General features: G+C 28.0%; 1 protein-coding gene across 1 annotated transcript in view; it reads left to right on the forward strand.

Annotated features, from left to right (window-relative positions):
* The window catches only part of fliI (FLII actin remodeling protein), a 102,273-nt gene that overhangs the window by 61,869 nt on the left and 28,016 nt on the right, over positions 1-12,388 (forward strand). The window contains exons 19-22 of the mRNA XM_067286724.1: positions 2,775-2,992; positions 4,097-4,184; positions 4,478-4,591; positions 9,214-9,322. Coding sequence (XP_067142825.1) covers positions 2,775-2,992; positions 4,097-4,184; positions 4,478-4,591; positions 9,214-9,322 — 529 coding nt within the window. The remainder of the gene's footprint in view (positions 1-2,774; positions 2,993-4,096; positions 4,185-4,477; positions 4,592-9,213; positions 9,323-12,388) is intronic.

Raw genomic sequence — 12,388 nt, forward strand, 5'->3', positions numbered from 1 at the left:
CAAACTTGTTAATAAGTGATAGTCTGTAAGATCAGTGTACAACAAAGAGTTTTTATAAATAAATTATTCAGGAGAGAGTTCAAGATATTTTAGCATGCATAGAAGTGAGTCCTATGCATTTTGATTTTGCAGCAACTGTACGAATAGAATCTAATCTCAGTCAAGATAAATATTCTGAAAGTGAATTCTTTTTTATTCAATTTCAAAATTAATCAAATTTCAATTTTATAATGTTGAGTATTTATTTATTTATAATTTCATGTTATCCCTTGAACCCATAGTAAATTGTTCAAGATTTGTTTTTCCTATGACATTTGACAGAGTAGTAACAAGCAAGGCTTCCAAATCTGAGTCATGGCATTACCAAATTCTTCTCATGAGTAAACTTTGTTTGACCATTTAGTATAATAACTAAAATTTATAATAAAGCAGAAAATCATTAATAGTGTATAATTATTTATCTGATAATTTTGATTATTTGATCATTTTAAAGTTTGTTTTTTATTTTTTTTTTTTTGCATTTGGCATTTGTAGTAACTATTAATATTTAAATTTAAAAATGTGAATATTAATAATTTAAACATGTTTTTGGCAGTATTAAATCTTATAACTTGTATTATTATAATGTATGGATAACACATTATAAAATTTACTTTCATTATCTTTAGATTGCCAGATTTAAGGTTTTAATCTATTCTGGCCTTGATTTTTTAATGATTATTAAGTTTTAATAATTATTAAAAATCAAGGCCAGAATAGATTAAAACCTGAAATCTGGCGAGAGATAATCTATAACTATTAATATGGAATGGTACAAAAAATAAGTAACAAACAAATTCTTGTGTTCTAGTTTAGCTTGAGTACATATGCAAAGTTATAATTGATATAATCTTTTCAATGTTATAAAAACATTTTAAATTAAGCTAATAAAATATAAATTTTTAATAGAATTCAATTACTTCTTTCTAAAAAATTTAATGAAGCCCATTTAAATTATAATGTAACTTAAATGTTTAATTACATGTGTCTTTTGGTTTGTGCTTCAATGAATACTTCCAAAATTAAATGCCATTTTAATACATTATTAATTTATCTTATACCAGATGAGCAAATAAAACTAGAAGTCATGAAAGGTAGTGTGAGTTGTTGGCAATATTATGAATAAGACTTGATACTGTGGACAAGTAGTGCAACAAACACATCCAAGTTTACACTTGTTACCAAGACTGACTCTGAACAACATAAAAACTTTATTTTCATAATACTAATATACGAGGGTAATCCCAAAAGTAAGGTCTCCTATTTTTTAAAAAATACAAAGAGACGTTTATTTTCAATAATGTTCATATCCTTTTAAAGCTTGAACATTTATTTTTCTACATAATTGCCATTTCGGTTGATGCATTTTTGTAGGTGCTGTGGCAGTTTTTGTATGCCCATGTCATACAGCTCACCGCCATGTTGCAGGACCCATCTTGCACACACCTTCCGATATTACAACTTTTCTGTTAAAATCCTATGATTGGTGCTTCGGGGAAACCCCAAGAACCAAAATGCAGAGATCATCCAGAGTGATTGCCGATCTTCAAGCATTGCTCAACCTTTGCGACTGTCTCGTCAGAAATTGACGGTCTCCCGCTTCTTTCTTCATCATGAATTTCAGTACAATCAGCTGCAAACTCCCTACACTACTTGAGGATGTTTTTGATACCTATCCACAACTAGCCATACACTTCCGTCAATTGGCAATGAATTTCAATCAGTTTAACACGACATAGCGGCAAACTGGTATGACATGGGCATACAAAAATTGCCACAGCACATACAAAAATGCATCAACCGAAATGATGATTAGGTAGAAAAATGGATAAATGTTCAAGCTTTAAAATGACATGAACAATATTGAAAATAATAGTTTCTTTGTATTTTAAAAAAATAGGAGACCTTACTTTTGGGATTACCCTCGTATATATATATATATATATATATATATATATAAAAAATAGTTATCAAATGAACCTCATATATAAACAAACATTAACTGAAAATGTATCTAAATCTAGATTATATTTCACTGGAATTACTGGATATAAATGAGTGATTTTATGAATTATTATATTAATTTTGGTAATTAGTGATAGATGATCTTGCCATTTTATATTAAATTTAATTTTATATGCTGGGAAGTTGTCATCTCTTCTCGCTAGCTTATTTAACCATTTGGATAAATGTTTTTGAATTTCTTGATAACACCAAGAGGTTTACATTGACATAACAATTCTATGTAATAAGACTCTCAGAAAACTAACAGGGATAGTTTATTATGAGTCACTGATAAACCAATGCACAAAATCTTTTTTTTTTTTTTTTTTAGTTGAACCTCCATAACTCAAAACATTTTAACTCAAAGTCCAAATTATTTTCCTGACCAATGCAAGTTAACAAGATCCCTGTACTATATTCCATTTAACTGTTGATTTATTAGTGATTTATTAACTTTTTCTTCATTAGTTTGGTTCTAATTTAAAATGAATGTTAATGATTTTTGTTTCATATCTGGTTTATTATAATGTAATAATCAAATAAAAAAATAAACAAAAAAGTTTAAATATTTATTTATTTGTTATTGATATTTCAAAAAACTGAACTTTTGATGCATTGTTATAATTTAAATCCTCACATTTTTTGATTACTATTTCTTTCGCATGATTGTAATAATTCTGCATAAAGTGCAAAAATCATAAGATCAATTTATTATTATTTCTTCTCAACAGACTTCTAGCTGAAAAGATAAATAAAAATGAAAGAAAGAATCAGTCTAGTATATCTACTTCAGTACAAGGTCAGGAATCAATAGAATTTTGGAATGAATTGGGTCTTAAAGAACCACCAAATCTTCCTCCTGAAGAACATGTTCCTGATGACTTTATTCCATTTGCTCCAAGGTTGTATCAAGTTAAACTGGGAATGGGATATTTGGAATTACCACAAAGTATGTATATTTAATAGTTATAATTTAAATGAAGAATATATAATTGTCTTATTTATTTAGAAGAAAATACATATGTAATGTAATGAACTGCAAGAATTAATCTCCTTCCTAACATTAAATAACAATAGAATCTAAATAAAAATGAACATAGAATAAAAATGTTAAATGTTATAACAATAACAATGTTACATTAAATAGAGAAGTACATATATTTTGAATTGTAAAATATTATATTTAGTGTATTATAATTTAATTAATAAAATTAATATAGTAAATTATATAAATCCAGAATGTCTATTTATAAAGTAACTAAATGATGTATAATTTTTATAAGTACCCTTATTACAGGTACTCCTCACTTTATGATCGAGTTCCATTCCAACAACTACGTTGTTAAGCAAATTTGTCGATAAGCGAGGAGCTTGCATTGGGAATATAGGATCATTGTAAAATTATACAAATTATGCAACAAACTTCAAATTTATTCATAAAAAGACTATTATAGTACACTATTAGCCTATTATAGTAGTATAAGACTATTAGGGTATGCTTAGTGCGCATGTCACCATTTGCCACTGACTGACGCTCAAGCTGAGAAAGGGGATTCCCGGAATTGCAGGTTGAAACTCGATTGGTCGTAAGTGCAAGTGGTCGTTAAGCAGATAGGTTGTAAAGTGAGGAGTACCTGTATTTTATTTTAGTTATCTTTAGTATTTGAAATTTAAGTTTTCTCTTTCAAATGTATTTAATCTCAGCCATGTCTGTAAAGTTAGTTTTCTCATGTGATCACTAAGTGCTCTGTCTCTTGACTAAACTTTACCATAGTGTCTCTAGTGGGCAGATCTGAACATGCTAAAAGATGACCAAAAACAATTTTTGTTGTGAGAAAAATGAAGTTAATAATAATAAATATTAAAAAAGATTAATAATAATATAATAAGAGTGAATTTTTGTACAGTATGCAATTTGCTGCTGGATTTTTTTAATAAGACAACTTGATGTTTTACTTAAGAATCATCTGAATTACAGTAATTATAGGAAGTAAAAATATTAATTTTGTAATTATAGAATCAAATATATAGAATTTAATGTAATTCTTTTCAGTTGAACTTCGACAAAACAGATTACTGTCTACATTTCTTGATACAAAACATGTGTATATTCTTGATTGTCATACAGATGTATATGTATGGTAAGTCTAAAAATTCTGATTTTAATTTTGAGTATAATAGATACTATAATTAATTCAAAAATTTTTAAATTAAATTTATTTTAGTGTATTTATATTTAATTTTGTTTTTTTAATAGAACAGTAATTAATTATTATTAGATAAAATAAATTGGAATTGAATCTTAGAATTCAAATTGTTTCATTTGGAAAACAAACAAAAACATTAAATTAATTAATTATTATATTTGATATAAATTTATATTTTAAACAATAATAATAATAAGGAAAAATTGAATGATTTAATATCCTTTCAGGTTAGGTCAAAAATCAACACGATTAGTGAGGGCAGCAGCATTAAAGTTATCACAGGAATTGTGTAGTATGATTCAAAGACCAGAACATGCTGTAGTAACAAGAGTTCTTGAAGGGTATTTACTATTAAAATTTATAATTAAGATTAATTTTACTTATAAACAAGTAACTGAACAAAGTGATTTTATTTCAAAAAGTTTTTGCTTTTAACTAAATAAATGTAATATATATATTATAAATGTGTAGGAAGTTAATACAATAGAATATAATTGCTTTAATTTTTTAAACATATCCTTTTATATTGAGATAAGTTGAACTTACATTTTTGTAGTATCACATTTTTATATCAATAAGATAATAATAAAATTAAACTTTTGAATGAATAAAATGAAAAATATTTAAGGAAATAATAACTATTTTATAGCTGATTCTTAAATTAATGTAACAAAAATGAATATTTAAACTAAGAATAAAAATAATCATAAACTTTGATAAGACACTACTGGTAATATTTTTCTATATTATGTATTTGTCATAATTGTTCTTTTTCTCTTTTTTCTTTTACCTTTTTTTTCAATACAAAGTCAAACAGTTAAGTATTAATTTCATTTGTCTCAATTTTGATGTTTCAATTTATGAGAAATTTTGGGAACAAGATACACTTGTGTATCAGCATTATACTGTATACATAATTATAAATTAAGTACAAGTAGGATGTCTGCTATCTTGACCAAGAGTTTATGGATAGCACTTCAGAAAGTCTGATCCCCAGGTGTACCACTCTCTTTTACATCATTTTGTGATAGTTAAGTATAGGATCACAGGAAGCCCATGAGGAGGTAAGGATGCGTGGCTTTGACCAAATTGGGTACATCTGACTTCACTAAAATTTATGTATTTAACATAGACTGCAATTTTGATGGAATATCAATTCTGTCAAGGTTTTGCCTATTAGGGATAGAAAATTCCAATCATCCTTTGCTTCCCTTTTTTTACCATGGGCTCTCCAGACCAAACTAAACCAGATCAGATTTGACCTAGGAAGGTATGAATGTCACCTCCATAAACAGAATTACAAAATATCTAAACTGCAAATTCTAAGAATTTCAAACAATGCAACACATCTATATGCCCTCTCCAGAAAGCTTTTGAACTATGAAATTCATCAGTTGTTCAACCAGCCTCCAAGTGGCATATAATTACAAATTTATATTTTCAACACTTATTTAAAAAAGTCCAAAAGTGACATTTGTTTAGTAGATAAATCTTGCAAGCTTTTCAATGCAGGAAGCTATGTTATATTGCATTTTTCTAATTTTCTTGAAACAATGATAATATGCATATTACTTTATATTTGTTTCAAAACAATTTAAGGCTTTATTATGCTTCATTAATTTCTTTATCTTTTTCTTTTTTACCATCATCATTTGAATATTATCAATGATTTTCTGATTCACAAAAACTTAGAAGTGATGAACAAGGCTTTGTCACTGTCAAAAATTTACATTTTTCTTAGCATCTATAAAAAATATTAGAATTGGTTTGAAATTGAAGCTGAACATTGACATGGCTAAGAATAGATTGAAATGAATGGGAATAACAATTGCATGGGTTGATTCAGATGGAAGATGCTTATGTCAGTTTTGTTTTTTATATTGTCTGTGTAGACCTTGTTTATAAATTGGACTTATTATACTGATGTAGTTTCAAATTAGCAAAAAGGAGGTAGTCAGAAAAATAAAGCAGAATGTCTTAGACCTGTCAAACATGAAAATAAAGACATTTTGCCTTATTTTTATTACTAACATTTTCTCCATTTTTGCTTATTTGAAACTATACCAGTATAATAAGTCCTATTTTTAAACAAGGTTTACACAGACAATATAAAAAACAAAATTGAAATATTAAGGACATAGAGACACAAAGAATTAATGCTTATGTCAAATTTACATATTCCTTAATTGTATTTAGGTTAATTGGGATTTGGATATTTAGTGCAGTTTATTTGGAATTTATAAGTATGGATTTATTTTTTTTCATATAAATATATCATCATCATTAATTCAATGTATAGTGAACAATAATAATTTATATTTCTTTACATAAATTTTGATAAAATAAGATTTTCTGATATTTTAGCAAACTATAAATGTTAAAGTGTGTCATTCAATTTTGTTTGGAAATTTTAATCAAATTTTAAATGTAATGAGCAATTATTCATTATGACATCGTTACAATGCTAGGCTCAATTTTTAATCATATACTAGGTAGCCCAATAGTTCAATTAATATTAACTCACTTAAAATTAAACTTTTAAAAAGTTTTTAAATGCAAGCAAGTTTATAAAACAAAAATTAATGAAATTACTAAAAAAATTTATAATTAAATAAATTTTAATTAAGAGTTCAAAAAAATGCAGGTAAAATTAAATAAATAATAAATAATTTAATTCAAAATAATTATAAAAACTAAATTAATACTAAATAAATTAAAACCTAAAAATAATAATTAAATTTAATAATAATAAAACTCTGATCTTTACACTGAAACCAAAACCAAATTTAAAAATAAAATCAAAACTAATTAAAAATTAGAACATTTTTTAAAAACCATTTAAAATTTTTAAATTTGTGTTAATTGTGTGTGGTGGTGACAAAACATTGTTTTTAATATACATATATACATATCATTTTTAATAATTTTTATTTATATGTATTCTATATATAACCAAAAGTTACTATTCAAAAATCAAACTTAAAGAATAGCTGATATGGATGCAAACAAACAGCTGTCTCTTCAAGTCTAAGTCAAAAGTGAAGTTTTTTTTTGTATTTTTTATTCTTATACAAAAGCCTTTCTTTCCCTTTGTCAACCTTTTCTACAAATTCATGTTGAATCCACAGAGGAAGTTAATGGATGGTCTTTTCGAGGAACAAATTGTAGACCCCACCTACAACCTGAGTGATCTAATTACATGCTACTTCATTGTAAAGTGTTGGTTTCAGTTTTTGTGGGGACAAAACATTTTTCTTTTAATATATACAAATTTCAAATTAGAGTTAGACTTTCATCTGTCTAACTCTGTTCTCAAGATAATGAAGGACAGACAATGAAAATTTATTTATATTTATTTCATGTTTATTGTATCAAAGAAATAAGTTGATTTTAGTTATTGTTAGAATATATTGCTTGTAGGCTATTAGTTTATAATACATAACAGCAAGACAGTAAGTTGAAACTTATTTAAAGTTTTGATGACTGTTTCCCCACTTTTGTATTAGATTTTCTTAATACGAAGCTAAAATTAATTATATTTGGCAAATATTGCTAGTCACTTTTATAACCACTTAAAGGGGTTTTTTGGATGAAGAAACCAAAATGTTGTATCTTTCTAATCTGACACACACCCGAGTTCAAGAATTATTCAAAGACAAATCTCAGATATTTTATTTAAATGCATTTTGGATTGGAATTCTTGTCACAACTCCTCTTCAGTCTATAAACAATAAAATTGTTTTGTAATTTTGCAGTTAAAATTTTTAACAAAGATATAAAATATTAAAATAAATGACTTACAAAGGTACAATCTGTGACAGAACCTATACTGATATTTAGGACTCTTCACAATCAATCATAGCAACAATTACCCTGCATCGCATCACATACTTTTATTCTTATATATGACGTCATTCCAAATGTCATCTATTAACATCCTGCTGTTCAATTAATTAAGTTATTGTTATTTTTTATTGCTATATGTTCTTTAAACTTCTGTAGATATACATCATTTTCTAGAAACAAAATTTTAATATTATTTTTACTAATTGTACAATTATTTTCACTGCAATGTACAAAACATTGGTGATTGAGCATTTTTTAACTTGATTGATGCCTGTAGTGTATGGAATCGGCCAGGTGAGTGATTTCCGCTATTTGTAAGATAACGGAAACTTTCGTGATTCAAAATCACAGCCGTTACGGAAGATCCGTTAGGAAAGCCGTTGTGGTTTGAATTGACGATCGACGACGATTGGCTGTTGGAGAATGACCATTGGCCGGACCTTATGAAGACATTGAAGCTGATTGGCGGAGAATTCGAACGCCAGCTACTATATAAGAAGTAGTTTTCGGCGGGAAAGGGTTGGATCGGTTCTATCTAGGGATCTCGCTATCTCTCTCTCTGGGACTTGCGGAAACTGGGTGTAAGTGAACTCCCGTTGGACTATCACAAACTTTTCCTGACTCAGAGGTGTTGCGAGTACTAAGTCTGTTAACGGAGGTCGTAAGGTGTCCTTCCGATGAACTTGTATGGAACATAGTCGGTTGTAACTTAGATTAGTGTATTGTGAATCTACTTTGTAAACGTTATTTTGTATTTATTTTGTATGTTCGTCTTGTCAATATAAACATTGTGTTTTGTCAAGCCGACTGGTGTTATTTTGAACATTACTATGCCTCATGTTCTTTTATCCTTTTTCCAATAGATTTTCTTATTTAAAACTTACATAACATTTAATACAATGTATTGCTAGCTATGAAAATCTAGCAAAGGTAAGACATAATTTTCAAAAAATTTTAAGTTAATAAATATATTATAATTTTATAATATAGGAAAGTTATAAGAATTATAGTAATAAATGTATATATAGAACCTTACAAAGAAACAATTTGGTTAATTAATGTATATTTGAATATATTGTTAAATATGTGTTTAAATACATGTTCAATTTCATTTCAGTACTGATCCACAAGTATTCAAATGTAAATTTGAAGGCTGGGATGATGTAATTGCAGTAGATTTCACTCGTACAGCACAGTCAGTTGCCAGAACCGGTGCTGATTTAAAAGTATTTAATTTTAATATATTTATATTACTATTAATTTTATGGGTATTGAAATTTATTATCTAATGCAATAATTGTTATTTTATTAACATTATATACATTTTTATAAATTCTTTTGACTGGGTTTTGAAACATTATTATATGATATATACAAATTTTAATATTTATATATTGCTATTTGTTATGTTTTCAGCATCATATAATTTCTAAAGACAAATCATATCATACAGTCAATAGCATATTAGAAAAATAAATACTAAATACAATCAACTCACCTTAAAACAAACACTGATAATGCAAATTTTGTTGTTACCATGACAAAATTCCATTGTCACAATATTAATTTTTACATAATAAAGCAAACAAAAATTTTACCAGAATTTTTTAAACCAAACTGTAAAATATTTTCACAACCCCAAGAAATTACCCTATTTCCAATAATGATTTTATTATTTACATCAAAAAGTGTGAAAAGCAAAGTGGTACTACGAGGTTGACCCAAAAGTAATGCACAGTTGGCTCTAACTCAAAAAATATTTATTGAAGAAGATACAAGTGATTACAGGCCTTAAAAATAATCCCCCCCTTATCAATGACGCTCAGTATTCAGGATTCCGTTCAGCATCCCCTTCTTATTGAGCATCCGAATCTGCCGGGTCACTTCTCTTCGGAGTTCTTCCAGCATTGAAAAATACACTCCCTGAAGGGGTTCCTTCAGCTTGGGGAAGCGATCAAAGTCAGTTGGGCTCAGATCAGGACTCTAAGCCGGGTGGCAGAGCTGTTCCCAGTCATATTTTTTGAGAAGTTTGATGATTGGTGCACTGATGTGTGGGCGTGCATTATCATGCAAAATCAACACACCACTTTGCAACATTCCTGGACACAGTTTTCTGATTTACTATGGTACACCCTGTTATTGTAGGCAAAGATCATTATATCTTTCATTTTTGATTGTTGGCGATGAACTTTTTGTGCTCTCAGTGAACCTGGACTCTTCCAAACGTCACTCTGAGACTTCATTTTGGGCTTGAAGACATGTATCCAGGTTTCATCAATTGCAATGATGCAATCAAGGAAGGTTTCACCTTCATTTTCATAACATGCAAGCAATTCATGTGCAATTTCTGAACATGTTGCTTTTTGTTTGGCTGACAAGAAGTGCGGTACCCACCATGTCACCACCTTTCGTTTGCCTAACACTTGTGTTTAAAATACGATGCGCACTCGTTTTCGAGATTCCTGTCTGTGCTGTGCTTCAGTTTGTCTTACCATGATTCTCCAGTCTTCATCGAGCAACATTGTAATGATTGAAGTGTTTGTGTTGTCATCTGTTACAGTAAATGGCTGCCCCGCGCACGGATCATCTTTGATGCTTGTTCGACCTTCTTGAAACTTTGTGTGCCACCTCTGTATTGTGCTATGATTCACAGTAAACCTTCCACGCATTTCTTTTAACACAGCATGAATTTCAGGCACTTTTTTACCTCACACTGTTTCGATGCAAATATAAGCATGTTGCTCTATTGCTGAAATCCAACCCAACAGACTGTTTTCATTGTCTTTTCAAATTTTTGGCATTTTCCCTTTAAATGAATCCCACTACCATATGATACCAATGTGTTCTTAAGACTTCAATCTACACACTGACACTTTGATCAGCTGTCTGTTACCTACAACACCTGCTAGAGTGCACTGTGCATTACTTTTGGGACAACCCTCATACGATAAATGTTCTATTTTGAGTATAATAATTTTTTTCTCCTAATGAGCAAAGACAGATTTGACCTCTGATTATAGAGCAATTCAAAATCTGGTTTTAGTAAACCATCTACTGTACTCAGAAAATAGGGATTAAAGTTTAAGGATGCTCACCCTTTAAATAGATGCAGTATCATGCAACACATGCTAGTTTGAATATTGAGGGGTGCATAAAGTGATGCCAGTTTGGCTTTTTTTTTCTTTTACTCGTTTGGAGGCAAATAATAATAATTTCTGCCTTTTCAAGCAATCTTCAACATAAAAAATAATCATGGATCTCTCTTAGCTTTGTTTTCTTTAATCACTCTGATATACTGCTCTACACTTAAATGGCAAATACCATCTCCTCCTTCATTCTATTTGATTTGAAAATCATTTAGATCATTAATTTATTTTTGTAAATAAATTTAGTTTTATTTAGTGAATTAATTAAAAATAATATAATTTAAAGATTTTGATTGCCTATTAACTTTACCTTCATAAATTATACAACCTTGACCTTGATTATACAACCCTGAAAATCATTCATACAAATTTTCAATAAAGCAAACTAACTACTGTCCTCTTAGCAATTTAATTTAACATGAGTTGACTGTAGATGATATTATTATAGCTCCTTGATTAAAAGATGCATTTTTTTTTTAATCCATCTTTGTCTGAAGTAGAGATTCATTTAACATTTGCAATTCAAAATAATAATAATTACAAGCCATTGCAAATAAACCATTTGGTGTGTTATGTACCAAATAATAGATGTTTTTGACTGTACTGATCAGTTGTATCTATTTAAATAAATTTTGCTGAATAAGACTTATCTTTTAACATTTAAAATGTCTTTGAGACTACATTATGAAGGCAGCATTAAAAGTCTATACAAAGTTCTGAAAATACCAAACATTATCTATATTCTGTCATTTGTATTTGTTTTTTCTAACTTGTTATTGAAGAAAAGCTAATTGATTATTAAAAACTTTCCTTCACTAAAAGCAATTTTAAATTTTGACTTGAAAATTATGATACATCTTAGAATTAAAGAAATATGGTATCTTGATATATACTTCATATGAATTTTTTATTTTTATATTTTATGTTAATACTTGTAAAATGAATGGTTCTCATTTACAGTGTATAGTAAATGATTAATTGTAAAAATATTTTATTACAGAATGTTGAAAAAGTTAAATGTATCTATCAATCAAAATATTTCCAGTTTTCCTAATTGAAAAATTCCACCTATCAAAAAGTATTCTCAGTCACTTGACAACTACTATTTAGATTTTTGTTTAACATTTAATCTCTTAATTGCATAGG

The sequence above is a fragment of the Centruroides vittatus genome, unplaced genomic scaffold (genome assembly GCF_030686945.1).
Source record: "Centruroides vittatus isolate TY-2023 unplaced genomic scaffold, ASM3068694v2 scaffold_386, whole genome shotgun sequence".
In the NCBI taxonomy this organism is placed as follows: domain Eukaryota; kingdom Metazoa; phylum Arthropoda; class Arachnida; order Scorpiones; family Buthidae; genus Centruroides; species Centruroides vittatus.